The following is a 19,501-nucleotide window of genomic DNA, read 5'->3' as shown; positions in this document are numbered from 1 at the left end:
TATATAAAGCCCTTCACGACCAGTTTACATAAGGGATTGCTTTACCCTGCATGTGCTGATTTGATCACTCGGATCTGTGGAACTTGGACTACAACTGCCATGCAATATCCGTTCAGCGTTTGTAAGGAGTCATTTTTTTAGGGTGGCAGCACCTGGGCTTTCGAATGCCCTACCTATTGACATACAAGTACCTAGCTGTACTTGTAGGCATTTGCTGAAAACGTCTGTTTCAGTGGGCCTATCCTAACACATGATTTGGTTACCTTTGTTTTAAAATTTGTTTAAAATATCTCATTCTGCTTAACTTTTTGTTTGTACAGTTTTAGTGCCTTAAATATGTTTTCAACTGAATTGTATTTCTAATGGTATTTTTTATCACCCAGGGCTCCTTTGGGAGGAATGGTGGGATATACATTTAATAAACAAAATGTTTTATCTTGCCCTACTTCCAAACAGCCCACAGTGGCATACCTGGCCCTTCCCACAAACGCACAAAATTCACCCCAAGTTAGGTCAATACCGGCCTAGTTTGACAGTTTGCCCCAATGAGTGAGTTAGCTGAATACCAGCCTAATTGGACATTCTATTCCACACCGGCTAACACCCCCTATGCAGTGGCTGGAAGCTAGAAGCAAAAATAAATTAAAAACAGTGACCTTTCAAAAATAACCAACACAGCTACAATGTTGGGAGTTGCTCATGCACTGCGCACCACAGAATTATTATGGAAAGGAAAAACAACAACAGGCCAAGTGTAATCCAGCAGTAGTTCAGTGGCAGAGCATCTGATTTGCATGCAGAAGGTCCTGAAGTTCAATTCCTGATGGAATCTCTAGGTAAGGCTGGGACAGACTCCCTGCCTGAAACCTTGCAGAGTTGCTGCCAGTCAGTGCTGACAATATTGAGCTAGATGAACCAATGGTCTGAATCAGTCCTATGTTCCCAAGACATCAAATGCATGCCATTTTTTTTTTTTTGTTCTTTTTGGCATTCTCGTGAAGACAGAAGACATGCAAAAGTTGTGATAGTCTTTTGGCGAGGAAAAAGTGTGAGCTGCACTTCTAACCACACATCGGGGTTTGGCAACTCTTGGCATTCATGCCAGTCAGCTCCGTTTCAAGAGCATCTGCCAAGAGCCAAAGCAAAACATTAGACAGAAGTGACCCTGAGGCTATGCCTGTGCTACTAACCACAAACTGGTTTTACACCAGTCATCTGTTACGGCTCTACCCAGCCCCTAATTAAGGGACTCAAACACCCAATCAAGATCAGACTTATTCCGCCAGCGGGACAAATTTATTTTAGGGGGGATTTTCAATCACCTTCAGTAGTAGTAGTAATAATAATAGTGATATTATTATTATGCTCAATCTTCACCAGCAGGCCCCAGGGCAGGTTACAATAGTTTAAAATTCATTATTAAAAACAGCTAAAAACATGTTACATTCACAGGAATTGGGGGGGTGTCTCAGGCATCAAAGGCCACGGTAAAGAGATGCATCTTTAAAAACAGTACAGTGAAGGTGCCAGGCACACCTCTGTGGGGAGGGAATTCCACAAGTTAGGGGCTGCTATTCCTGGGCCTCCACCACCACCTTGCACTTCTGAGGGTGGCGGAGCTGCCAAAAGGGCCCCCTCTGCCAACCTCAACACCTGAGAGGGTCTGCAGGGAAGGAGGCGGTTTCTCAGATATTTGGGGCCGAAGTCATTCTAAGGTTTTAAACACTAGCACGAGCACCTTAAATTGGGCCCAGAAGAGAACTGGCAACCAATGCAACTGTTTTAGAACAGGGGTTATACGAGCTCTAAAGGGAACTGCAGCCGGTAATCTGGCTACTGCATTTTGGACCAGCTGAAGGGGCACTAAATGGTCATGCTGCTTCAACGCCTGATAAACAGGAACCACCAAGGAGACACGTTTCATGGGCACACTCACTCTAGAACAGGTCTAGCCAACATGATGCCCTACACATGTTGTTGTACTCCGTCTCCCATCAGCCCCTACCAGCACGGCCAATGGTCCTGGACAATGAGATCCATGGTCCAATAGCAGCTGGAGGGTCACAGGCTCCCCATCCCTGCATTGCAAAAAGCCACCTCTGAAATATTTCAACTGCTAACCACCTCCCACAGCACCCTGAGGTGGTGCAGATCCCTGGCTGTGCCAGCAGCAGCCAATGATACCATGTTGGTGGTTAAAAGCACGGTGTAATGATGTCAGGGCATTGAGTAGTAGTATCATTACCTTCCTCAGCAACATGGAAATTAGAGCGGGGAGAGAAAGATTCCATTTTCAGGGGCAGCTCTGTGTTGCTCGTCTGCAATCCCATCATCTCATCCCTTATATACTATTGCTGAGCTCTACAGGGTGAGGGCCTCCAGCCTCCTGCAGATACCATCTCATCAGGGGGTCTGTTCCGCACCGATACAGAGAAGTGCTGCTACTATTGCCTCTGTAGTGCCTATTGAAGACCTTCTTCTTCAAACAAGCCCTTTTAAGTGGCCTATGTTTGCATTGGGTTTGAAATTGTTTTTATGTATTTTTTTTGTTGTTGATATTAATTGTTAGACTGCTTCGGAATGTTTTATGAGAAGCAATTTATCTGTGAAACAAAGTAAGTAAAAAAAAAAAAAAACTTCTACCCTAAGCAGACACGGATCCAAGCTGGTACCTGGAAGGTAGCCCAGGTAGCTGGCTCAAACCAAAAGGTTTATATACCTGTCCATTGACACCAGGCAGACACCCTCGCTATATTGTTTTCGCCATCTGCTGAAAACTGTATTTCAAGCAAGCCTACCGCAGACATATAATTTAGTTACCTATATTTGTTATAAAAGTCACTGCATTTTAATGATTATGCTTTGTATGTGTATTTGTTTAATTGTTTTGTGATCTTAGCTGTGTCTTACCTACCATTTTGTTTGTACGCCGCTTAGAGAGCTGTCTGATTAAGTGATTTATAAATTGTGTGCATGCAGACGCGTCCCAGTTCCAACATCGGTAAACCAAAATAGAATTGGGAACCTCGCATGAAGGCAACTGGTGTTCAGAGGGATATTGCTTGCAATGATAAGACATGGGTAGCCAGTGCAGTGCCCATAATACTTGACCATTGGCCATGTTTGCTGAGGCTGATGGGAATTGTAGTCCAACAACATCTGGAGGATACCATATTGGCTACCCCTGCGATAAGGATTCTATTTACTTATCCCATCCAATAACAACCGAAAGTCGTCTTTGTTCATTTGCTAATCCCCTTTTGAAACCATTTAAGCCTGTGCCTATCTCCACATCTCAGGACAGTAAATCCTACGCATTCATCATTATGCAGTGCACAGAGTAGGACTTCTATGTGCCCTGAAATGACTGCAGATACATTTTTGGTTGACTCCAAAGTTTTAGTGTTATGAGAGAAAGAAAAAAAATCTTTACTGTAGCCCCAGAGCAGCCCAGTGTAATATGTTCTCCAAGGAAAAACTATGTATCCTGCAAAGTATTATTATTGTTGATGATTTATATACTGCTTCATTACAATAGTCTCTAAGGGGTGTACAAGGAATGCAACCAACGAAAATAAAAATCAGTTAACACTATAAAATCAGAATTCAGTTACAATTCAGTTGGAATTAAAAACATTTTCAGTAGGCACCAGAAGTGTAACAGTGTAGGAGCCTGACTGACCTCATCTGGAAGGGAGTTCCATAAAAATAGGCCCATAACACTGAACGCACAGCTTTTGGTGGACAGGAACAGTGCCTCCAAGCTATGGGGGACCATTAGCAGTGACTCCCTCGAAAAAGACCTCAGTGATGAGGCAGGGATATAATGGACCAGGCAGTCCCTGAGGTATCCTGGACCCAAGTTGTTAAGAGCCTTGTAAATTAATTGGAAACTGGCCCAGTAGGGTACGGGCAGCTAGCAGAACTACATTTTATTCACACCACTCTGGACTCTTTTAATCAAGGGCAGGTAATACTTAAAGTAAGTTAAAAAACAAGACGCAGGACACAGGTAAAAAATTACAAAACACCTTACCCCCTGAATTGTCTGCGTCAGCTTCCACTGCCCAGGGCTGTTCATGTCTCAAATGGGGGCAGTCTTCCTTCAGCACCCCATTACTGTATGGCACTTTGCTTTCCACTAGCGTAGGGGAGGGAGGCTTTTTGCTCGACACCAGCTTGTGCTCCGAGTCTTTGATTGTGGACATGTTCAGCAAATCCAGGCGCTGCCCCAAAGCGGGAGACGAGGTGCTTTTCAAGAGGTCCTCCACACTCACCCCATCTTCCGAGGTGCACGCACTGCAACCAGAATCTTCCGTCACCGTCTGAGCATCTTCAAACTCCTCCTCGTGGTTTGCAACTACTGATGGATTACCAACAGGCCGCTCAGCGCTTAGGGAGTCCCTGGGCTGGCTGTGACTTGGGTTTACCAAGAGGCCGTGTGTCAAGTGGCTCGAGTACATGGCGTGACGATTGACGTTCTCTTCTAGTAGAGGAGTCAGCTCTACAGCTGTAGCCTTCTCAGCCGCCATGCACTCATTCCCCTTACTGGGTTCTGCCTGGCCGACAGCACCCATGGACATCTTCTCCAGTGGTTTATCAACCCGGCTGGCCATTTGACAGATCCTGCCAGACATGTCATTGACCGACCCAGAAAGTACTTCCTCGGTGGCTGCCCGGATGACATTGGAAATGATGTGTATGGCAACTTGCTCAATCTTCTCAACTTCTTCTTTGTCTAAGCTGATGCCTCCCACCCTCTCCTTCTCCAAACTTCCCTTATATCCAACATCACCAAATCCATAGCGCTTCAACGTACTACCAACATTCAAACTAGACATCTCTTCCACCTGGGATGACTCTGAGTTAGCAGGTTCAACACATTTCGCCGGTACTCCGGCCTCCGTCTCCACTGCACCAACACGACCACTGCTCACCTCTCCCTTTCCAACAGGATCCACAGGGGCTTGGGAAACGGCTTCACTTGCCGCTTTGGAGCAAGGGGCAGGCAAAGAGTCAGCATCTAAGGAGATGGTGACTACAGGACACTGGCCTTCTTTCAAAGGCTTCTCCAATGAATCGGCTTGGACTGCCTCCTCTGTACCGCTATCCCCAGACTTTTCCAAACAACAAGACTCCAGCAGAGCTGCCGTCGTAGAAACTGTTGTTGGCAACTGGCCGGCCGCTTGAGTAGAATCCAGTTTCTTCTCAATAGCAGCTTCCCCAACATGGGACTCATCAGCGCTCTGTGCGTCCAAAAGGGAAGGCTCTTGTGATGGGGATCCAGAGCCACTTTTACACCCCATCGCTTCCAGTTTATCACTGTCGTCCTGAAGTGTGTTAGATTCGATGGTTGTCTTCATCTCGATAGGTCGGTCTGCTGAGGAATCCTGCCTCTGAGCTCTGAGTTCTGAAGGGGCTGGCAGCTCTGCCAAAGACTTGAAGGTGTGGGCCGGGTCAGCAGGCCGCTTGGCTTCCAGGGGAAAGGAGAGTTCATTGCTCAACTGGACGCCTTCTCGAGAGCATGGCTCCCTCATGGGAGAGCCTATCCTGTGTTCTTCCAAGCTGGCCACATCTCGCCTGTCGTGATTGCTCACACGCTCCTTTTTGCGCGAAGAAAACCACCACCACCCGATGAGCGCCAGCACTCCAGGTATAGCAAACGGGAATAAGGTGCGGAAGCGTAGCGCCATTTTGTTGATTTTCAGCAATTACACCTAGAGACAACAAGAAACAGGCATGATATTAAGGGTTAGAGCTTTCTGGTCTGATCTGTGAAAGTTTCAACCAGCTTTCCCCAACATGGCACCCTCCAGATGTTTTGGCTGACAACTCCCATCATCCTTTCCCAAGGACCCTTAGATCTTCAACTGAGACCCTTCTCCAGGTCCCCCTCTCTAAGGAAGGCTCGGAGGATGGTGACTAGGGAGAGGGCCTTTTCCGTTGTGGCTCCCCATCTGTGGAATGAGCTCCCCAGTGAAGTCCACCTGATGCCTTCATTGATATCTTTTCAGCACCAGGTAAAGATTTATCTTTTCCCCCCAGGCTTTTTATAAACTAAGATGATTTTGTTTTGTTACTAGTGTGCTGTCCAAGTTTCCTGTGACTGCTATGGGGTTGTTTCATTCAGTTTTAATAGTATAAACGTATTTATATCTATGTTATAAATGTGCTGAAAGTTGATTGAAGAGGGGGTAATAAGTGACTAATAAGTCTAATAAATGAATAGTAACATAAAAAGAGCCAATGGCCCACCTAATCCAGCATCCTGTTCCCACGGTAGCCAAACAGTGGACCATGAGAAGCCCCAAAGCACCTCTCCCCTCCTGCAGTTTCCAGGAACGTATTCAGAAGCATCCTCCCTCCAACTATGGAAAAGCAGAGCAGAGCCGTCATGGCTAGTAGCCACTGATAGCCTTGTCCTCCATGAATTTGTCTAATCCTCTTTTAAAGCCATCCAAGTTGGTGGCCATCACTATCTCTCTTGTGGGAGTGAACTTTCTTCTGTCTGCCCTGAAATCTTCCAACATCCAACTTCGTAGGATGTCCACGAGTTCTAGCACTATGAGGGAGAAAAGTTTCTCTGTCCACTTTCTCCACACCTTATACGCTTCTATCATAATTTGATTATTCTATCAAATAAAAGTACCACTACTAATGTCTAACTATTGGCCACTCTGGCTAGGGCTGATGACAGGGGCACTCCCAACATTACTGAGAGCACAGGTTGGGGAAGCCTAGTCTACCTGTTTACAACGAGAACCTGATGCCCTCCAGATGTTGTCACATAAAGGAGGGCCGGGATCTCTTCTCGATCGTTCCAGGACACAGAATAAAGGGCTCAAGTTGCAGGAAGTCAGATTTCGTCTGAACGTCAGGAAAAGCTTCCTAACTGTTAGAGCCATACGACAATGGAACCAATGACCTAGAGAGGTAGTGGGCTCTCCCACACTGGAGGCCTTCAAGAGGCAGCTGGACAGCCATCTCTCGGGAATGCTTTGATTTGGATTCCTGCATTGGGCAGGGGGTTGGACTGGATGGCCTTATAGGCCCCTTCCAACTCTACTATTCTATGATTCTATGTTATAGAACTCTCACTGCCATCAGCTTCACTCAACATCTGGGGAGCTAAGGTTGGGGAAGGCTGCTATTAGAACGTAAAGCAGCAATTAAAAAGAAGGTGAGGCAGAAACCCTGCTTGCCAAAACTTTCCAGGTGGAAATACTGCCAAACACAGGAGGAAAAAGTCCCCTGCCTACTGAGTTGGTCATTTAAGTGTTACCCTTGCCATTCAGGAACAGCCCACAGACACAGTGACTCAAATGATTAAAAGGGCCCACAAACTTGGCATTAACACAGCAGACCTTCCAAGGAGCCTTGGGAAACATTTCTGTAAGGAAGAGTTCTCACTGCCTTCAGGGTGGGGGGAAAAAAACCCACAGGGAGGCCCCAACAGTTGAGTACACCAATATGCACCTGAAACCCCATTTACACAGATGTGCCCTTAAGACCCTACTTACCTGATAGTTATCGAGAGCCAGGTTATTTTGCTACTTTCACAGAGGGATATAGTATTAAGAAAATATTAAGAGGTAGCCCTGGTGTAGCCAGTGTGGTGTAGTGGTTAAGGTGTTGGACCTAGGAGACCAGGGTTCGAATCCCCACATAGCCATGAAGCTCACTGGGTGACCTTGGGCCAGTCACCACCTCTCAGCCTCATGAAAACCCTAGTCATAGGGTCGCCATAAGTCAGAATTGACTTGAAGGCAATACATTTACATTTAGCCCTGGCCAGGAGGCAGGGAGGGGGCAGCCATAACAGAAGGTGGGTTCCAAGGGTGGTGTTAAACACGGAAGATTTGGGGGGATGGGCCTAACCCATGGGGCAAACTCTTCCAGAAACGTCTCTGGTAGAAATGTTCCCTAACCAGAGCATAACCAGAGCTCTCACATAGCTCCTGTTTCCAATAGGGAGAATTTCCTAGTCACCTGTATTCCACATGAGCCTATGCACAAAGAACCAGTGTAGTAGTGGTTGAGGCAGGGACAGGCAACATGGCGTCCCCAAAATGTTTTGGACTGCAGTTCCCATAATCCCAGTCCATTGGCCATGCTGGCTGGGGCTGGAAGGAATTGCAGTGCATAGTATCTGGAGGGCACTGTGTTGGCTACCCCTGGGTTAGAGTGTTTGACTAGGATGTGGGAGACCCAAGTTCAAATCCCTGCTCAGCCATGAAGGTCACTGCATCAAGTGGCCATCTTGCTGCCTAGTCTCACCCCGCAGGATTGTTTTGAAGGTATAACGGGGACGAAGGGGGGAAGAGAGCATGTACCCTCCCTTGCACTGCTTGGGAAAAATTGGCTCGAGCAATATGAGATTTTCAGCCGCCACCCTAAGATAGCCATTCCACACAGTCAACCCTTCGTGCAGTTATGACACGATGAAGCATGCCTTTGAACTGGCTGCATATACAGTCTGGTCAGACTGCAAAGGATTTGCTTTGGCACATTAACTACTTTGGCATCACGTGAGCAGCTAAGTTTACCTGGCGTTCACCAAAAGGTCACGACACTCACTAACATGTGGCCCTGTAGTTATAAGAGACTGCGTTCCCAGGACCACACCAACGACACTCTGAAATACTCAAGACAACCGGCTGGCCTGTGACGAGACATCCACACTGCGGAAACTAAGAAGTCTATTTTCTGTATCTTGAATATGTCAAGACTTCCAGCTGAGATCTTCTTCCGGTAAGAATCATTCCTTGCTCGCTTAGCTTTTTGCCAAAAGGATTTACAAACTACCTTGACTCTGGAGATCCATCATACATGATGATTTAAAGGAAATATCTATAACTGACGTACACTCTCCTGTGAGTTTCATTCCATTCCGCTTGATAAGATAATATGTCAAATTTTTTTTAAAAAAAGCTTCTAGTCCTTAAGGCTATGAAAACAGGCTTGATGTGCGGGGGCAATGCCTGGACAAGTTTCAGAATGCTGCAGTACCCCATTTGGGGGTGCCAAGCAGGATGTTTAGGATCCAGGAGGGGGGCATGTTTTGCTTTAAAACTATACAAGATCTTTTTTCCTCCCATGAAGACTTGACTGCATATTCTAAGCATTTAAGCATCTAACTCGAGAAAGAGTTCGAAAGCAACTCTCCATATACAAAATAAGACACAAGACCAATGGCCCTTTAAAAAGCACACAAAATCCTAACAAGTACTAAATAACACAAAAGAGGCCTACAAAACATTAAAAATAAATAAACATGAATTGCAAGATGTCAGGATCGGCCCAGTCCCTTTAGCTGCCATGGTGTAATGGTTAGGGTGTTGGGCTATGACTTGGGAGGCCAATCTCCACTCAGACATGAAACTAAGGTGACCTTAGGCCAGTCACTGCCTCTCAGCCTAGCATACCTCACAGGGTTGTTGTGAGGATAAAGTGGATAGGGAGGAGAACCACGCATAAACCACCTTGAGCTCCTTGGAGGAAAGGTGGGATATAAATGTAATGATGATTATGATGGAGGAGGAGGGTCCCGTGGGTGTGCTTTGACTAAACTTGGGGAGTGTCAGGTACTAAGACAAGGCAGCTAATGTGGTGTCCTACATAATATCGGAAGAGCTCTGCTAGGCCAAGCCAAAGACTCATCTAGTCTTGCATCCTGTTCTCACAGCGGCCAACCAATGGCCCCAATGGGAAGACCACAAGCAAGCCCTGAGTGCAAGAGCACTCCCTTCCCTGCCTGCCATTCCTAGCACCTGGCATTCAGAGATATACTGCCTGAGACAGTGGAGGTTGCTGGACTACAGCTCCCATCAGCCCCAGCTAGCAGGGTCCTAAAGGCCAGGGATGATGGGAGCTGTAGTCCAACAAAATCTAGAGCAGGGGTGTAGTCATCCAGGGTCTCAGGGGGTCTTAGAACCCTTACTTTTTTGGGAGCAGGGTCCCAATGTCTCCAGCATTCTAGGAACCAATCAGCAAGAAAGGGGAGTGTGCTAGCCACTGAGAAGAGTCTTTTAGCTTGCTCCTTGTCCTTTCCTGCTGATTGGAGCCAATCAGAGTGAAAGGAGGTAAGTCAGCCACTGAGAAGACTCTTCTCAGTAGCTAACATGCTTATTGTAGCTTTCATGCTTATTGGCTGCTAGGGATGTCTGCTGTTATGGGAGAAGGCATTAACAAGAATCCCATTCTCAACCTAGCAGCAAAAAAAAGGAGGGAAGGACATGGCTATAACTCATATGAAAGGACCCCGCACTTCTGAATTTGCCATTACACTACTGATCTGGAGAGCCCCACATTGCCTAACCTTCTGTTAAGAAACCACCCACCTGCCCCCACTGCTGAACGTTTGGATTAATTCTTTGGAATCTCAGACAGAATAAGCACCCCCAACTTCAATCACGACACACGCCCTTTCATACATAACCAAACATGGGAAATCACCCATCAGAAGCTGATTTACACTGCAAACCCAGGCCCGCCGTACCTCACTGTTCACCTTTTAAGCTGTACCCCTTCAGACTTACAGCGGATGAGGACTCCTCCACAAAAACAAAGCAGGGCTCCATATAAAATATATATATATTCCCTGCATGGAGAAAATTTGCACGTAGAAAAAGAGCCTGCCCTGCTCTTTTTCTATATGCAAGGAATATATATTTTGTATAGAGGAGCATTCCAACATGCAAGCCCTCTTTTATTTTTATGGAGGAGAATTTCAACATGCAAGGGATGCAGATTGAACACAAGTTTGCCCTACTTTGCTGAGAACTAGGCTAAGATGGCATGTGTGGAAATCTGCACAAGCAAGAGTGACCAGTTGTAAACCAGGTGCGTTTATGGAGTATTATAAAAGACTAACACGTAATGAAAACTGCAGGAATTGATTCCACTGTCATTTTATGTCAATGGTATATTTAGGTTTCTCCAAGGGGAAGCTAGGATGCTTTTCAAAAGCAGGAAAACAGAAGATGAGCTGGATACAAAATATCTAATGCAAATTGGGAGGTGAGAGAAGAGGACTGCATTGAGATGACGCAGGTGCAAGTCCTGATCATGACCGGAGGTATGTGCCTTCAAGTCAATTATGGCTTATGGCGACCCTATGAATCAGCGACCTCCAAGAGCATCTGTCATGAACCACCCTGTTCAGATCTTGCAAGGTACTATCTAGGCCTTTCAAAATTTTGCTTGCAACTTTTCAGCATTTTTGTTAATTGAGCCATGAGCACTAATAACTTCTAAAACAGAAGAGCCCCTCAATTCTGAATCATATACCAGAGCTTTAAAGAAGCTTTAAAGACTGGTTGGCCACTGTGAGAACAGGATGCTGGACTAGATGGGCCACTGGCCTGATCCAGCAGGCTCTTCTTATGTTCTTAATACTTTCAGTAATTCTGACAGGTGCTCAGAGGTACAGATTCCTAGAAGCCAAAAGGCAAGCCACACAGAAGCCCAAAACAAGTGGAGAAGGTTGACAACCGCAATCTCCCACTGTTTCCCCCCCCTCCCCATTTTCTACCTTTTGGATATATTCTGCCTACAGTACGCTCAACATCAGAGGCCCTCCTCCGGGTGCCCCCTTCGAGGGAAGCTGGGAGGATGGCAACAAGGGAGAGGGCCTTCTCAGTGGTGGCCCCCAAATTATGGAATGATCTTGCTGATGAGGTGCGCCTGGCGCCAACACTGTCAAGACTTTCCTCTTCTCCCAGGCATTTTAGCATGTGTTTTAAATTGAGTTTTAAATTGTTTTTAAATTTGTATATTTGTTTCTAATGTTTTTAGTTATTGTAAACCACCCAGAGAGCTTTGGCTATGGGGCAGTATATAAATACAATAAATAAACCACCATGGTTAGTAGCTATTGATAGGCTTATCCTTCAGCATAAATAAATCTGTTAATAAATGATTGGATGCTAACAGCATTCAAGGTAGACTTGTATTCAGGATTTCAAGAGGACAGAGACGGCAGCCACATGTCCCTCAACTCTGCCCTAAGCGGTGTATACGTTAGGCAAACTTACACCACCTAAGTTCTGCTTTTAATCAAGGGAGGGGGGCAAGGCGATGCAGGCACCAAAAATACCTCCCCCGATCACCATTCTGCCAACCTTGTGGAGACTTCACGAGACATCGCTCGCCCGCTTACAAGCACAAGGACTTAGAAAAGATATATAAGCATGCAAAAAGCTGAGATTCCCCAGGGTGCAAACCTCTTGCCCTGTACAGGCCACTGTTCTCCCCACTGTGCTGTTTCTCTTCCTGCTTTCCAAACACCATTCCTTACAAGGGAATCAAAAAATTTCAAGTGTCGGGTGTAACTGGCAAGCAGTGTTGCTCAACATTGCACTAAAAGTACATCATGGGCCCTCCAGTGTTGTTGGACTTCAATTCCAAATCATCCTCGACCACTGCTGGCTGGGGCTGATGGGAGTTGGAGAACTACAACAGGTTCCCCAGCCCAAATTTAGATGAACTAAGTATAGCATCCTAAACTTAGCTTAGTCCTCAAAGAAGAGGAAGCAAACCTGCGCCTAGGCTTAAGTCACTGCAGGTGGGGGCTCACATGTTACAACGAAATAAATAAACAGATCCCTGCATGTAGAAAGCGTAGGAACGCTTCTCTTATTTATTTATTTATTTATTTATTTTATTTCATTTCATTTATAAACCGCCCATAGCTAGTAGCTCTCTGTGCGGTGTACAAACAGAGTTAAAATACAATGTTACAATAAAATCAATAACAAGTATCAGCAAAATTTAAGCTAAAACATTAAACATAAACATTAAAATGCCTGGGAGCATAGCCAGGTCTTAACCTGGCGCCTAAAGGAAAGTACTGTAGGCGCCAGGCGGATCTCTTCAGGTAGGCTGTTCCACAATTCGGGGGCCACTACAGAAAAGGCCCTAGATCTAGTAACAGTCCTCCGGGCATCTAGATGGGTTGGTACCCGGAGGAGGGCCTTAGATACTGAACGAAGCCCACGGGTAGGTTCATAGCGGGAGAGGCGTTCCACCAGATATTGCGGTCCCACGCCGTGTAAAGCTTTATAGGTCAACACCAGCACCTTGAATCTGGCTCGGAAACAAATAGGTAGCCAGTGCAAACGGGCCAGGGCAGGTGTTATATGCGCGGACCGATTGGTCCTCGTCAACAACCTGGCTGCCGTGTTTTGCACTAGCTGAAGTTTCCGGACTGTCTTCAAGGGCAGCCCTACATAGAGCGCATTACAGTAATCCAATCTAGAAGTTACCAGAGCATGAACAACTGAGGCGAGATCATCACTGTCCAGATAAGAGCGTAGTTGGGCTTTACGAAGATGGTAAAAAGCATTCCGTGCCACCGAGGCTACTTGAGCCTCAAGCGACAAGGAAGGGTCAAAAAGGACCCCCAAACTACGAACCTGTTCTTAGAGACAGGTTTACTCACCCCTGTGACAGTCACCCACTCCTTCCCCATCAGTCATTTCCCTTAGATCAGGTGTGGGGAATCTTTGGCTCTCCACATGGTGCTGAGCTACAACTCCCAGCAGGTACAGCCAGTGGCCAGGGACAATGGGTGGTGTCGTTCGGCAAGATCTGGAGGACCAAAGATAATGAGTTGAAGATAATGAGTTGAGTTGAGACTCGGATTCTGGTAATTTGAACTCCCAAGCATAATTTTTGCCTGAATAAAAGTGATCCGCTAGAAGCAGAACACCTGATCTCTATGCTAAATAAAATCTGGTGGGCACATTAGCACAAAACTCTCTTTGGAAGGTTGGAGTCCAATTCCTCCTTTACCTGCTGCAGAATCAATAAGCATGGCTCCCCTTTAGAAGCTGAGCAGCAGAACAAACATTCAGTAAGCGAACCCTTCTAAGGGCAAGAATATGAAAGCAAGGGACGGCAGAGAACAGCCCTGGCTAAGGTTGAGAATACTGGCTGATGTTTACTCCAGCTCGCACACACACTCAACTGCAGGCAAGCCCTAGCATTACACATGCGGGCATTGATTCCACACCTGGAAAAGCTACTCAGGATTCCAGTTTTATCAGACTCAAGTCGTTTGTTGATGCACATCTCCTGGGGTTACATGGTTAAAAACCTTCCCCTGGTTCAGTTCTGGCACTCCAAAGTGCTTTTAAATTTAGAACTAAAAGCCAAAGGCACCAGGACACGAGTTGCCAAAGTAGTGCCCATAGGCACAACCGTGCCCTTGAAGTATGCCTCTGGTGCCAACAAAGGCTCTGAGCTCACCCCCCTCCCCCATTCTTCCCTTGGTGGTGAGGATGGCTACGTTTTTCTCCTTTGGAAAGCACATAAAACTGAAGGAGGAGGTGGGAAGAGTGACACTCTTTCCCACTTTCTCTTTCAGCTCTATGTCCTTTCGAAGGCTCATTATAGTCGTATCGATTCTGACGTTTATGCAGACCCCTTGGAAAAACAGAGAGGGAGAGGGAGAGGGAGAGGGAGAATGCAAGCGCACATTTCCACGGCACTTGCTCCAAAATCCAAATATGCCCACAGGCCTAAAACAACTGGCAACTCGCAAGCTAGGAGATCCAATAATGGATTTTGTGTACAATCTGGCTCTCATTCACACAGCCCAGAGAGAAGACTGGTAATCCACACCACCATCAAGTTTTCAAGGAGGGAGGGAACTTTGGGAGGAGATAGAGAAAGGAGTGTTTTTGCAACCAGGAAGTGAAAAGATCCTAGAAGCTAGTCCTTGTTGAGTGCTGCCAGCACACAGGATTTGGAATGGGCAGTGAGAGAACACCTGAAGAATGTAGTTGCACTCTGAAGTGCCCAAACAATAATGTAATATTAACAAGTTCGCTTCCCGCCCTCCTCTCCGTCGAGGAAGTTTATTTGCATTCCACATTCCATCAATAAAACACTCCGAGTTTCTAGTCCATGCTGGGTCCTGCCAGCTCAGAAGTTCTCAGTTATGAGGTGCTGGATCAACACAAGATGGTTGGGGTGGGTGGGGGGAAATGAGCCTGGAAGGAAACAGGAGGTCAACGGAACAGGGGACAGCGGATTCTCAATGGGACGCTCCATTAAAAATTCACAGCCTTCTCCCCTTAATCGCATAACAATATAACTGTGTAATACAGCGGAATTAGAAAGATGTGCGATACAGCATCAGGGAATGCAGCTGCTCGGGTGAAGAGGCATGCTGGATGGGACTCACTTGCATTGAAAACTTAAGTCATGGGGGCCGGGAAATTTTTTCCACACTAAAAATAGCCAAAGGACACATGAACAGCCTTATGCGCCCACACAGAAGCTGAAGATTCCAGAAGAGATAAAGCTAACTTGGCACCCTAGGTCTTTTGTTGTTGTTTTTAAGTAGACTTCCTATTTCTCAGGCTAGCAGCTTTCTTATATCTGTATTTTGACACAGGGGAGCTACAAATAACCTAGATGTGCAACTGGACAACCCACCTGCCTACCCCCAGACCCCGCGCAAAGTGCTGGTAACTTTAGCTGAGCAAAACAAGAGGCAGGAAAAAATTAGTTGATACTTTTTTAAATTGGGGTTTGTATTACAAATAAAACCCTTATTCTCTGGAAATTGTTTTTGCAAGGATGTTTTATTATTTTTCAGAATAGTATGTTCTCTAAGAGTTTTCAGATAGTGGTTTCTGCCACAAGCAGTACAGTATAACCCTTCCACTAACTGAATATATACAATGCCATTTTTAAAAATAAAAAACCAGGAGGAACACTTTGGAAATTGATGCAGACTCATTTCTTTAAAAGTTTGCTTTAAAAAAAATAACAAGCCAACCCTACAGCAAGGAGCTTAGAAGCAATATCTAAGGATGGCTTAGGAAGTTTGGAGGTGGAGAGAAAGAGAAGAACTGGGTTTAGTAACAAAAGAAGCTGCTTTATATCAGGTTACTTTGTCCAGTCCAGTGTTGTCTGCTCTGACTGGCAGCAGGTCTCCAGGGTCTTCAGACAGGGATCTTCCCCCATCAGCTAATGTCCTCGGATCCTTCTGACTAAAGAGGACAAGGGATGAATCTGGGATTTCCTATAGGCAAGGCACATACTCTACCGCTGAGCTATGGACTGTAATCAACAAAGGCCTACTCAGAGTAGACCCACTGAAACACATTTACTTAGAGGCTCTTCTTCGGGTGTCCCCTCCACAGTAGGCTTGGAGGGTGGCAACATAAGAATGGGCCTTTTCAATGGTGGCTCCCTGACTGTGGAATGCTCTCCCAAGGAAGGCATGCCTGGCATCTTCTTTATTCACCTTTAGGCACCAGGCAAAGACCTTCCTTTTTACTTAGGCCTTTGGCCCTTAAGGTGAGCTGTCTTGGTTTCTTTTTTTGGGGGGGGGGGTTGAGTTTTTATTTCGTATATTTTTAAATCTGTTGTTAAGTCGCCCAGAGATAGTTGGGTATGAGGTAACCAACAAATTAAATAAATAATGTCTATTAACTTCAAATGGTTTACTCTGAGTAGGACTATCTGAATTCCACCATATGTTCCCAGAGTGTCCAAAAGACCCCCTCCCCCCAGTATGGTGAAAGTGTGGATCTATGATAATTAAACAGTGTTATGGTGATAGCACATGTCAGTCTATAATCAAAGAATTAGTTGTCAATCAAAATTTGTATCAACAATGTCAACTGGAAATTACAAAAGGGAAATTGTTTTTTTCTGCTAGTCCCAGGGAGAGGTGAGCAGGAGGGAAATGTAAAAGGACCATCCTGAATTCTGATTATATTTCTTACCGCTGTTTTTTCTGTTCCTTTCATATTTTTGCTTACTATTTCACTGGGTTGTTTTTAATTTACATTATTGCACCCCACTGCAGCCCATGATAAAGGGCAGGTTAAAAACATTTTTTTAACTAACAGCTTCATGCCCAACATGAAGTGAGTGCCTTCTCTGCCCAGATGGAGGATGTTCATCCTGTTCTTGATGGGGTTACACTCCCCTTGAAGGAACAGGTGCGTAGCTTGGGAGTTCTTTTCCATCCTTCCTTGTCTCTCGAGACCCAGGTGGCCTCGGTGGCACGGAATGCTTTCTACCATCTTCGACTGGTAGCCCAGCTACGTCCCTATCTGGACAGTGACGACCTCGCCTCAGTTGTTCACGCTCTGGTAATTTCTAGGCTGGACTACTGCAATGCGCTCTACGTTGGGTTGCCCTTGAAGATAGTTCGGAAACTACAGCTAGTCCAGAATGCAGCGGCCAGATTACTGATGCGGACCAGAAGGTCTGCTCATATAACACCTGTTCTGGCTCATCTGCACTGGCTTCCTATTTGTTTCCGGGCTAAATTCAAAGTGCTGGTTTTGACCTATAAAGCCCTACATGGCATGGGACCGCAATACCTGGTGGAACGCCTCTCCCAATATGAACCTACCTGTACACTGCGCTCAATGTCTAAGGCCCTCCTCCGGGTGCCATCCCATCGAGAAGCCCAGAAGGTTGTGACTAGAACTAGGGCCTTTTTGGTAGTGGCCCCCGAACTGTGGAATAGTCTTCCCGATGAGGTACGCCTGGCGCCGACGCTGCTATCCTTTCGGCGCCAGGTGAAAACCTTTTTATACTCCCAGGCATTTTAAAGTGTATTTTAAATTGTATTTTATAGTGTATTTTATCAGTATTTTCATTATTGTTGTATTTTGACGTTGTTGGTTCTTTGTTATTGTTTGTTTTGATCTTTGATTTTGTTATACTTATTGTATTTATATATTGTGCTTGTTTTATCTCTTATGTACACCGCCCAGAGAGCCTTTTTGGCTTAGAGCGGTATATAAATTAAATTAAATAAAATTAAATAAATAACATTGCTTGGGAATTCTAAGAAGCAAAAAAAAAATCAGTGCAGCTTGGAAAGAGTCAGTCCACCATCTGGATTCAAAATGGCATCCACCTGTACCTAAACATAGATGGAAACCAGCTCCAACCTCAGGAACCGCCATGTGCAATCTGGCTACGCTATCTTAAGTGTCCAAATGCATATTAAACACAGCTTTCCAAAATATAGCAGATAAATAAAATCTAGCCGTCTCCCTGGCTTCTGCAGCTTAAATCACAGAAAGGTAGTAGTTAGCCTATACTTGAATTAAGCGTAGGCTAACGTTTGCAACACTATAAATTATCAAAATTTAAAATTGCAATGTTCCCCAAATCCTATACATCAGTGGTTCCTGAATTCCCCCTGCTCCCGCACTACTTCAAAATTGCTGAGGTTCTTGGGGGACCACTTAAATCATTTCTCTCTCTGTTCTTGCCACTGTAGCGCACTGTGCTAGATGCTGTATGATTTTTAATGATATTTTATTGCTTCTTTTATTTCTTATATATATATTTATATGATTGTGTTCCATAGAATCAGGGTTGATTTGATGTAAATCACTTCTATGATGGACTCGATTTTAATGATTTAAATCATAGTTTAAATCGCTAGTGAGGAAGATTCTATTTAATCATCATTTTTTAGTAGAAGTACATTATTGTTTAATATAATCTTAATACATATTCAGAGATGTAGGTTACATTAGATGGTAGGTACACACTAAGCAATTATTCTGAAATGTTTTCAGATGAATTTTAATCAAAAAATGGGATGATAATTTGGTCATTTTAGTACTAAAGCAGAATGAGGTTGCGAAATCATTCAGGAGATGAACCAGCTCCAACTGTTCAATTAATCATGATATTTTTGTCATGACGTGCCAGATTCACCACCACCAAATAGGCATTACATTGTACTCATAAGATTGTTTATTCTTCTGATTAAGTTTTCTTCTTTAACAAACAACATTAACAAAACATTCACACAGGTTTTTGAATGGTTAGCTATTTCAGTTTTTAGATAAAGGTGAAGTCCTTTAAAAGGTCTCCGCCTTGTTCAGATCTACTCCATTTCCCCAAATTATCTATTCATTGACCTTCTGTATCTTTGCCCAAGAGACAGCCTGTACTTCATGTATACCACCTGTAGAATAGGACTGATCAGATTATCTCCCATCTCCATAAACTGCTGTTAACATATTCATAGGAAATACAGAAGTTGTATAGTTAGTATTCATGATGATATTTTTGACCTAAGCTCTTTTTTTACTAATTGTTTTAAGAAATTTTTGAAATACGATTTAAAATTTAAAAAACCATTTTAAATTAAAAAATCTGATTTTTTAAAAATCATTGATTTTTATCAACCCGGCATAGAATTCAAATTGCAGCACAATCAAATACAAGAAAAGAAAATTCAATATGAACATTTAATGAGGAGTTGGCACATCCATCAATCTTCAACCACAAATACACAGACACAAGCTCATAAACAGTATGAACAGTAGGGTATAAACAGTATACCCTATAGGTAACAATGATTTGAAACAAAGGCTGATGAAAGTTCAAGAGGAAAGCACAAAAGCAGGACTACAGCTGAACATCAAAATGACTAAAGTAATAACAGAAGATTTATAAAACTTTACAGTTGACAATGAGGATATTGAACTTGTCAAGAATT

At 44.7% G+C, this 19,501-nt stretch overlaps 1 protein-coding gene across 4 annotated transcripts in view; it reads right to left on the bottom strand.

The window, feature by feature from the left end:
- AKAP1 (A-kinase anchoring protein 1) overlaps positions 1-19,501 on the bottom strand; it is a 65,472-nt gene that overhangs the window by 24,991 nt on the left and 20,980 nt on the right. For all 4 annotated transcript variants that reach the window (XM_061605012.1, XM_061605010.1, XM_061605008.1 and 1 more), the window contains exon 2: positions 4,037-5,717. In XM_061605012.1, coding sequence (XP_061460996.1) covers positions 4,037-5,693 — 1,657 coding nt within the window. In that variant the 5' untranslated portion in view covers positions 5,694-5,717. The remainder of the gene's footprint in view (positions 1-4,036; positions 5,718-19,501) is intronic.

This window comes from Rhineura floridana, chromosome 21 (genome assembly GCF_030035675.1).
Source record: "Rhineura floridana isolate rRhiFlo1 chromosome 21, rRhiFlo1.hap2, whole genome shotgun sequence".
NCBI lineage: Eukaryota > Metazoa > Chordata > Lepidosauria > Squamata > Rhineuridae > Rhineura > Rhineura floridana.
Note: the sequence above shows the minus strand (reverse complement) of the source record. Positions and strands in the feature narration are given on the sequence as shown.